The sequence below is a fragment of the Acanthopagrus latus genome, chromosome 6, assembly GCF_904848185.1.
Source record: "Acanthopagrus latus isolate v.2019 chromosome 6, fAcaLat1.1, whole genome shotgun sequence".
Classification (NCBI taxonomy): domain Eukaryota; kingdom Metazoa; phylum Chordata; class Actinopteri; order Spariformes; family Sparidae; genus Acanthopagrus; species Acanthopagrus latus.
Window position 1 is genome coordinate 6,056,009 of NC_051044.1, and position 10,000 is coordinate 6,066,008.

The 10,000-nt window shown below is 41.2% G+C and overlaps 2 protein-coding genes across 4 annotated transcripts in view; both read right to left on the minus strand.

The window, feature by feature from the left end:
• The window catches only part of pnp4a (purine nucleoside phosphorylase 4a), a 7,657-nt gene extending 4,022 nt beyond the window's left edge, over positions 1-3,635 (minus strand). The window contains exon 1 of one of the 2 annotated variants that reach the window (XM_037100278.1): positions 3,424-3,635. Coding sequence is in view for 1 of the 2 variants with exons in the window: in XM_037100277.1 (XP_036956172.1) it covers positions 1,709-1,731 (23 nt within the window). In the remaining variant the exon portion in view is untranslated. Of the gene's footprint in view, positions 1-1,708; positions 1,747-3,423 lie in introns of those variants that run through there. The other variant, XM_037100277.1, reaches the window with a different exon arrangement.
• Positions 3,636-4,082: 447 nt separating this feature from the next.
• LOC119020721 (ATR interacting protein) overlaps positions 4,083-10,000 on the minus strand; it is a 36,778-nt gene continuing 30,860 nt past the window's right edge. For both annotated transcript variants that reach the window (XM_037100271.1, XM_037100270.1), the window contains exon 17: positions 4,083-4,189. In XM_037100271.1, coding sequence (XP_036956166.1) covers positions 4,098-4,189 — 92 coding nt within the window. In that variant the 3' untranslated portion in view covers positions 4,083-4,097. The remainder of the gene's footprint in view (positions 4,190-10,000) is intronic.

Sequence of the window (10,000 nt, forward strand, 5' to 3'; positions counted from 1 at the left end):
AGCTTAGCTTGAATTAGCCTTTAGCCTGGAGACAGGGGGAATCAGCTGACCTGGCTAACAAAATCCTATTACCAGCACCTATAAAGCTCACTAATTTATATCTCGTTAATCAGTAATCATGTGCCTGACTGCTTCTTTGCAGGAACCAGTAACTTCCTGGAGGCTCCACTGGTTGCCTGGCAAAAGTCAAATTATTTTTTTTCCCATAAACAGCATTACATGACTCACTTCTCTGTTTTGTATCATCATGAAACTCTCCAAACATCCGTCCAAACGAGTAGCAGCTGGGTGTTGGGTACATAAACGTTTTGGGGCGCAATTTAACTACGACTCCCGAGGTGCATTTTGGCAAGAATCGTCCAATCATCAAGCTCGAATCTCTTCCACATGCACTGCTAATGTTGGTTGGAGGCTAAAGATGAGAACAGTATTCAGCAGCTGTGGCGCCTCGTTTTGATGACAGAAGTGTGTCAGATTCGTTCTGTTTCACACCTGCGAACAGAAGCCGAAGCTCGAGGGGTTTGTCGTATTTACACTGTTGTAAAATTACCCAAAAGTCACATCAGAGTAAAAGTAAAGATATTGTTTTAGAACAGACTGCTGCTTTTTTAAAAGTTATAGTCACCCATGAGGATATTTCTTGAGTAAAAGTATCATTTGATCATACATATATTTACATGTACACACTGTACAATGAGGGCATTCTTCTGATTATTGAATCAGTGCTTTTGTAATCCAATCATTGATAAAATACATTAACTTAATCTACAAATGCACCACTTTGGCTCAGATGCAGAAGGCGATCTGCAAAGTGCCTAGCGAGTAAAATCAGCAAATACATGTAGAAATTAAAAAGTAAGAAAGAAACCTATGAGGTCATTACATCAACAGGGAGAGGGAGCGGCGTGAAGATACTATTCAAAGAAAATTCTAAAATGGAAATAAAGGATTAAAACAAACAGCAAAACAGTCAAGAGAGGGAATAAGAGAGTTATAGTTAGAAATAAATAGGTGAAATAAATATAATATATGATGACTTCTGGCCAACTGAAACAACAGAGGTACTCAGCAGGTGAGTACCTCTGTTGTTACTTCCTCCATTTGATTATCAAGAGATTTTCCTTTTCGTTTCTTTACTGTACGCTTCACAACACAACTGTGACATGTGTTGGACCAAAACGACTTAATAGGTTCTGCAGAATATCAGTGTTGTTACATAATTTTCTCCAGTTCTGATCCCTGTGGGCACTCAGAGCTCCTCCAAAATGTGCTCCTCTGTTCTCCATAATCTTGTACCGGTTGGCACCGGTAAGTGTTTTAGTTTCAGCTGATTCACAGAATGAAATTAGACTGTAATATATATATATATATTTATAAAAAGCTGCTAATCAAGTGTTAGCAACAAAACAAAGCGATCAGGAAGAAAAAACATTACTGTTTTTCTAATCTGATTTTTGAAAAAAAAATTTTCAGGCTTCGGAAAATTATTGAAAACAAACAAAACAAAACATAAAAAAAATCTGTAGCTTGTTGGTCGAACTGCTCACAGTAGAAATATGCAGTGACGAGGGGTCACAAGCCAAAACATTCAGTAAACACTGATCCAGTATGTTGAGAGAAAGATGTTAATAACACAACAGCACGACAATAAAACATACAACTGCTTCAGAGGAGACACAACATGGATGTGATGAAGTTGTTTTCTCACCTGATCTGTTCCTTGCTGTGCATGATGGACGGACGACAGACGACGATGATGATGAAAATACAGCAGACAGATGTGTGTGTGTGTTGGTGTGGGTGTGTGTGTGTGTACAAGTGTGTGTTGATGGAGTAACAGTCAGAGTGCGGCCAGCTGATGCCGACCGGCCTACATATTTACTGGTCACATGCTCCTGATTGGTCAACAACTCGCCCATTCATCCGCAGCAGCCAATGGGATAACAGTGTTGTAGGAGTGTGTGTGTGTGTGTGTGTGAGTGTGTGTGTGTGTGTGTGTGTGTGTGTGTGTTTAGTGTTTTGTAAGCCGCATCTAACTTTTGCGTCACACCCCCGCTGACAGTAACGTGATTTTACTTTAATGTTAACTCACTCTGACTGTGATCCTGATGCTTCAACTCACACACACACACACTCACACTCACACACACACGCACACGCACACACACACACACAGTCGGCTGTGGCTGTATCGTGACCTTAAAGGACACACTCACTCAGTAAAACCTCGTCTGTCTTTGATGGATCGTCACTGCGTCCTCGTCGACATCACAATGTTCTGGAGTAATAATCTGATACAGCAGGTGATTTTCATTTTCATGGCGCTGAGGCCTGATGTTACTGTGTTTCTTTCAGTATATGACTTAAAAATACATCAGATATGTCCCATCATCCTTCAGCAGTCCCTCTGATATCATGGTGATGAATATCTTTAAGAGCTCATCATCTTTTCAGCTGTCATCACATTTTTACTGCATGTCTGTCCGTCCTGGGAGGGAAATCTTCCTGAAGTTTCTTCCGTCTTATTTTTCTGTTAAAAGGTTTTTTTTTTCCTCACTTCGAGGGTCTAAGACAGAGGATGTTGTTTGCTGTACAGACTGTGACGCTCACTGAGGCAACGTGATCGTGAATTCAGGCCATATAAATAAAATGTGTTTGATACGATTTGATTTAGTTAATGACGTCTAATGTTTTCATATACATTTGTATGTATATGTTGTCTATTTCTCTGTATTGTATTCATGTTTTTATTTGTTCTATTTGTTTTCTATTTTCTATTGTATTTGTCTGAATTATGTTATCATGCAAGAGAAATCTCCTCATATTGGAAACGTTCGGTCGTGCTGAACATGAGATCGAGCCTGAATCTGTGTCATTTTGAAGGAAATGTCTCTACACTGAACTCCTTGGCTGTATGTGTGGTCTTTTGTATTGCTCGAGAAGAGAGATGAAATGATAGAATGATGATAGATGAAATAATAATCATTCCAAACATGGCTGAAAGCCTCCAGAGGTTTCCAGTTTTCAGTTTTTACAGTAGAAATGGAGAACCGCAGCTCACAGACCTTTATGAGTATGAATATTGAACATTATCACTGTTATTGTTGCTTTCAATTTCAGAAATTAGGTTTTTTTTGTATCTTCCTGCGAATGCAAAGATATAACAAAAACAGACAAACAGACTAATACTCTCTTGTTATGTAGACTATAGCTGATCGTTTATATAATGCTCCCTGTTGTGAGTGTTTGTAGGTCAGCGTGTTACGAGCGACAATGTTTGCCTCGTGGCTGAGAGCTGTTGTCAGTGCTGAGTGGTCCAGTGAGCTTATTTTGAGACGTGTGACGTGTTCTGGTAGTTTGAGTTTTATAACTTTATTCAATGATTTGAATATGTTATGACGAGAAAATATTGTCTGGTTTTACCTTGGATGTCTTTCCGCTGCTCTGCCTCGACTCTGGACAGATGGTTTTACTTGTTGCTGACTACTGCTAACAAGTTGACACTGATTTATGGATGGATACCAGCAGCTTTGTTGCTAAAGTAACTGCTTACTAACTGCTGCTAAGTTAGCAAGTGGTTACTAGTTAGCTCAGTGTTTTATTCCTCGTCCTCAAACTGGCCTCCGTCTCCTCTGATGTTGTGTTATTCCCTCCCAGACTGGCCGTGTTCACTGAGAATGACAGTACATGGAGAGTTAACGATCAATAATACATATCAACAAATCAATATCTGCAACAGATCCCACCCTAGCTGCTTTTTTCTTGATTATGAAATATGTAGATATGCCAAAAAGCAGCTCTCCACTCTCAGTTAGCTGCCATCTAATGTCAGTAAAAACACTCATCAGCAATATTCTGCCAGAATAAAACATTATACAGACACGGGCCTAAAATCTTAAGAGTTATATTTGACTACCTGAACCTCGTTAACCTCATTACTTTCCGGCGCAGATTCAAATATGCATTCAGCCAATCAGGGCTGAGATTAGATGGCCTAACGAGCAGCAGCTCGTCGGTCACTTCTGTTTCAATTGAAACTACACATGGAGTCTTATGACCGTTTACACACCTCACATGTTCCTCTGCTGCCGCTCTGATCAGCTGCTGCTAATGAAGCTCATGTGGGTCTGATGGAGACCGGCCAGAGTCGGACCGGACCCGGGGCTGAACTTCGACTGGAGGGACCTCGCTGACCAAACGGGAAAACCAGAAACATCAAAACTGAGCAGTCAGCAAACGGCCACCTGCTGCAGAGAGCTGATCGTTAAGGATTTCACATGAAAGAAATGAAAGTTCAAACTTGTTGAAAACCACAAAATCCATAAACTACAAAAGAGAACGTCAGAGGTCCCGATCAGAAAAGGTTTCACGTGAAAATAAAACAGATAAAACTTTCTTCTCATGCCACCGTGTGTGTGTGTGTGTGTGTGTGTGTGTTAACAGAGGCCACGTGGAAGCTGGTTAGCAGGTTAATGAGCAGAGCACAGCTGGCGGTTAGAGACCCACCGACGGAGAGAACGACTGGTAGCTGGTATTTCACGGTAGCCAAAGGAGACACCGATCCGTTAACCCTCCGTCCAGCACCGATCATCAGGCCAAATTAATGACTTTTCCGTCCAACGCAATCATCATAGATAAAGTGTGCTGTGTTGTCATGATGCTCTGCTTGTTGGTCAAAAACCACTTCGGGTTAAGAAAAGATTACTTTGGTTTCACCGTGGCTGCAGATCGGTCGCTACAGACAGAAGTTGATCGTTGAGTTTCTCTGGATTGGCGATGGACCTGAGCCACCAACCCAAAGTGTCTGTGTGTCAACATGGGAAAGACGGTCAACCATTAAATTCTATTCTTCAGAAAGTTTCAATTCACTGACTTGTGCACGCCACCACCATCCCCTCCACCTCCTACATATCTAAACATATGTTACTATTATCATGCACACTGGGCCGTCCCATCATACTAAACTCTACCTCTTGTACATTGCAACTTAGCTAATGAAAGCATGCTGACCCACTGAACTAAGATATTTAAGGACAGTATGTGTTTACTTTTAAGTGACTCAACCCTCTAGTGGCTGCAGTAATAATGACGGGCGCAAAGGAGGAAGTCAGGCAATGTTAATATTGAATTATAAAGCCTCCATTGGGTGGAGATTGACATTCATTACATTGTATATATATTTAAAGTCATTTCCTGCAAAATTCTGACCATCTGCTGAAGAGTTTGACCTATGAATTAGTGTAATTTGACTTTAAGTTGTCTGTCACGTGCTGACTTACTGATATATTCCAGTGGTTTTCAGCTGCTCTCTGTTCTGGATGCTGCTGCTGCTGCTGCTGCGTCTCTGTGTGTTTAATGCTCAGCTGAACGCTGGACATTACTGCGTTCCTTCACCTCAGTCAAAATGTGGAAAATGTGACTGCCTCCATTCAAATGTCATTCAGATGTTTAGCATTCTTAGGACGTATGTGATGTACGAGCAGTCTGTCGAGTCTCGCTCAGGTTTTCGTTCCTGCTGCCTCAGCTTGACGAGGCCAGAAAAGGTGCTTCACACAACACAGACAGTCACTGTGTGAGTCCGCGTCTCCGTTTCTGAACTGTCAGCAGTAATTGCAGTTTCATACCAGCACAGTTTAGTGTTGATGAGGTGTGAAATCGACCAGAAAATGACCCGTCATGTAGCCCCAGGAACTGTGCTTTCCCTCTTAAGCGACCAGACATCCTCCTGCCTAACATGCCATGTCCACACGACAGGATTTCTAGCTCTGATTTGCGGCTGCTGACTGTTTTTTAAAGTCCGCCAACAAAAAGCCACAGATCAGAAGCAGGCCGACACGCGCTCCTGTGAGCGATGACTGCCGATGGAGAGCCGACGTCTGCTGGATATCTAGTGGGTTTAATATGAAGCAGAGTGAGTCGGGAACGAGCTCCAGCCGATGAAACGCAGCCCGGTCTCATCGTGCATCTGTGTGTATGGAGTGTTTCAGTATTTGCAACCGTGTCGTCTTTACTGAACAACAATACGAGTTCACACATCCTCTCACACATAGTCTTTATTTTTTTATTCGTGTTTTTGCTGCAAATTAGCGCACAAACAACCTGGACTGAACCTCCCCGACTGTCGCGGCCGATATTCAGCATTTCCCAATTATCGGCATTGGTGATTTTTCTTTGAGCTTACAGATAAAAATAAGTTAAAATTAAGTTAAAAAGATGCTACTTTAGCTGGGATGCAGCATCTTATCACACAATGTCCCACCTAAAACACCATCTGAGTGGTAACACGTCACAATTAACAACCTGCAAATTCTGAATAACCTGAATCTGCAAAGTAACTATCGAATAAACGTAGTAGAAGTTATGTAATAAGTAGCAGAAAATGGAAACACTCGAGCAAAAGTACCCGAAAAGTGTACTTGAGTAAACTGTACTGTAGGCGAGTATTTCCTTCATCTTAAATTTAATCCCTTAAATGTTTTATCACACAACAATCTTAATCAAAAACACAACTTAGACTCTCAGTAGCATCTTTACTTTCTCTTTATGGCCGCACTGTTTTCTGCCGGACTGACGTGTGTCGATAAAAACAAAGTGAGTGTGTAAAAAACTCTGCTGAGCGCGTCAGAGAATACTTCAGATTCTCTGCGAGGCGACTCAGACCGTCTGCTGGGTGTTTTTACACCGATGAACGAAGGTTTTATTCCGTGCGTCGAAACTTTGTGATGAAAACAGTTTGTGTGACGTCTGAATGACACAGCAGGAACCACACAGAGAGAGAAAGAAAGAAGACAAGGTTAATAATTTTACCACAATAACTTATTTTACTTATTAAAATCTGCTTCTATATTTGAAGTGAAAAATGCTTTTTGTGCCCTAAATTTAGCCGCTGTGAGAAAAAAACTCAAGGCCATCTGTGTGTTGTGTGACTAAACGTTCACATGTCCTCACGTGCGTCGACATCCCTCTCTTGAGTTTTTGTTAATGTGAAGCAGGATACCGCTGATTTGATTTGAACAGCCCCCAGAATTAAACAAGGGGGTCAAAAAGGTCAACATTTAGCCTATTAAGCTTCCATTCCGTCTAGATGATCAGGATCTGTGTGTTCGTCATGTGAGCAGCAAACCTCTAATCAGAGGGACGCTGCTGTTGGACCATGTGGGCAGAGAGACAGAATCCCAGAAATTACGACCCGATGGAGGAAATGTGCCGCTCATGATTTTTTTGTCCTCCGTCGTGTGAGCTTTATATGAAGAGAGGAGGAGGTGTGGAGCTTTTTAGGTGGACGTGTCGCAGAACAGACTCTCAGTCAAGGAGAACAGAGTCATAGTCAAGAACTCCAGCTTCCTGTAACCTCCCGTTACAAACCTACACTCAACTTTTGCAGTTTTATCAATCATCACCACCAGATTTAACAGCTTAAGGACTGGTTTGATATTTTGTGAAATCTGTTGAATACGAAAAGCTGCGTTCGAATGTGCACGACAAACTGGTTTTGCTGAAGATAGAAGCAGGAACACAGAAGATGAAAAACATCAGAGACTTTTTTTAATATATTCTGTAAAATAATGAGCTGAGAGTAGAATAATGAACACGTACAGTTACTTTTCAGAGGTGTAACTCAATTCAGTTACTTTTTAAATGTGTCAGTGAATATTGTTACACATGATGAAGGTTACTGACTACAAGTTTTGTCGAACAAAGAGGAAGTCCTGCAGGATGGTGAGGCGCTGCACGCTCCTTCATCCCTCCTGAAGAAACAGAAAAAAAAACATCCGTATCATCACAGAGACGCCTGCAGCTTCACAACCTCAATTATTCCTGCAGACGACTTGTGACGATCAGCTCACGGTCACAAGTTTGGAAGCCGGCTAGTTTCTGACCGCCTGCAGTGAACCAGCCTCAACAATTCGCACATTGTCTGGTTACCTTCACTACATTTGTTCCTACAATGAATTACAGCCCGGTTTGGTTAGCTGATAACATCAGACGATATTAGCCCGTCACAGATAATCTGCATCATCTTATTTCTTGGGGGAGATTATAATGCAGGAAAAGAGGTCATTTTTGGGGGGTACTTTGCAAATGCCAACCACTATTTCAGCGCAAAGACGTCATCTGAGACGATAATGTGAGTGTTAGACTATAAAATATCCTCCAAACGTCACGTTATCTTTGTCACAAGCTTCTGATATCCACATGTTAGGGACTACAGCATATCTGTACCGGCATCAGCCCCAGATATCAAGTATCAATCAGGCCCGACATGTTGTGATGACATCTAGTGTGTAATTTTAGTTTTTCAAGGAAGGTGCAGTTTCTGAAAACTTTGACATTTGAGTATAGTGAGGACATGAGCGTGTGTGTGTGTGTGTGTGTGTGTGTGTGAGACAGAGACACAGAGAGCTGGTGGACTCTGTCTCCCTCTGGTGGCTGCACGAGTCTCTTCGCCACATCCCGCTGAATCTCTCTGGTGTCAGAAACAAACGGTGCACATTGATCAGTCAGCTGCAGCTCAGAGTTCATGTTGTTCATGTTTCGCTGGTTTCATCTGAATCACCTGAGCTGCAACTTCACAGTTTAAATCAGAGCCGGTGAGTGTGTTAACTGTGTGATGTGACTGAAGTCCGTCACATCTGGAGCGCCTCGCTGTCACTCATCAACAAAGAGATCGGTGTGTGTGTGTGTGTGTGTGTGTGTGTGTGTGTGTGTGTGTGTGTGTGTGTGTGTGTGTGTGTGTGTGTGTGTGCTGGGTTATTGGCGATTGTGTGTGTGTTGCATCATGCTGACATTCTGTGCAGCTCTCTCTCTTTCACACACACACACACATACGCAGATGTGAGATAATTGGACTGGTAGAGAAACACTGTAAGAAAAAGTCAATTAGTTTGTCATCAATAATTCAGAGACAAACATCCTGCGACACTGAACCTCCAACAAACCTTGATGAAACTTTTTTTCATGCTGCAGGAACTCTTCAGTGTGTTCGTGTTGATAATCAGCTCATTCATTTAGAGAGGTTTGTATACTGACTGCAGTCTGATTCATGCAACTGTACAACAAAATGCTGTCGTCTCATGTTTGATCTTTACTATAACATGCTACTGTTCTGTTTATGATAACACAAGAAACATCTGACATGTAATCTGACCATCTGACAGCAACAACAGATCATACAGATGATTGTAAAATATAACCAGGATGCAGAAATGACCGTCACAGGTTAAAACAGATGTTCTCATATTGAATTTTAATATGATAAAAGAATAAAGGAGGTAAAGAAAAAGTGGAACAAATGATTGGTTAGTGGTAGTTGGTAGTTGTGTTAATGAGAATAGTATAATCAACAATGTTTAGATTTTCTTGTAAAAAGTCTTGAGATTTGATATTTACTAGATGTCTTTGTGTTCTGGTGGCCTAAATGTAAAAAAACTGAAATATGTTTAGTCTAAAGAATACTTGAATTGGGTAATTAAGGCACAAGGTAGATTTATTTGTCTTTTCTTAAAAAAATTAAATGAAGGATTTAATGTCCACTTTTAATTAAAAACCAACGTAAATATCCAGAGGACTTGACCTCGGGTAGAAGCTGTGGAGTTGAATTTATAGATTTGAGTGTTTGCTGGGAAACTGAATTAAACAAAATAACATGACGGTAAATGAGAGTCGTGAAAATAAAAAAGATAAACACAAAACGTCTTTGATTCCTGTGAGTTTTAGTTGTGTGTGGCTGTCGTGTGAAACAGTGAGCAGAAATACAAACTTTGTAGAAAGAAATGTGACGCAACTGAACAAAAAGACAAGAATTAAATTATTCAAATTCATGTTATTCTCATCTTCTGGAAGAACAAAAATAACGTACGTTCACCCGTAACTAGTTTCTCCTCCTTTGGCCAGAAACGACTTCATGTAAATGTTTCCTCTAATTGCCTCTGACAGCGACTGGGAGGAACGTTTTCCATCTCGTCCATGCAGAACCTTTTTAACGGAGCTCTGTTTGAGG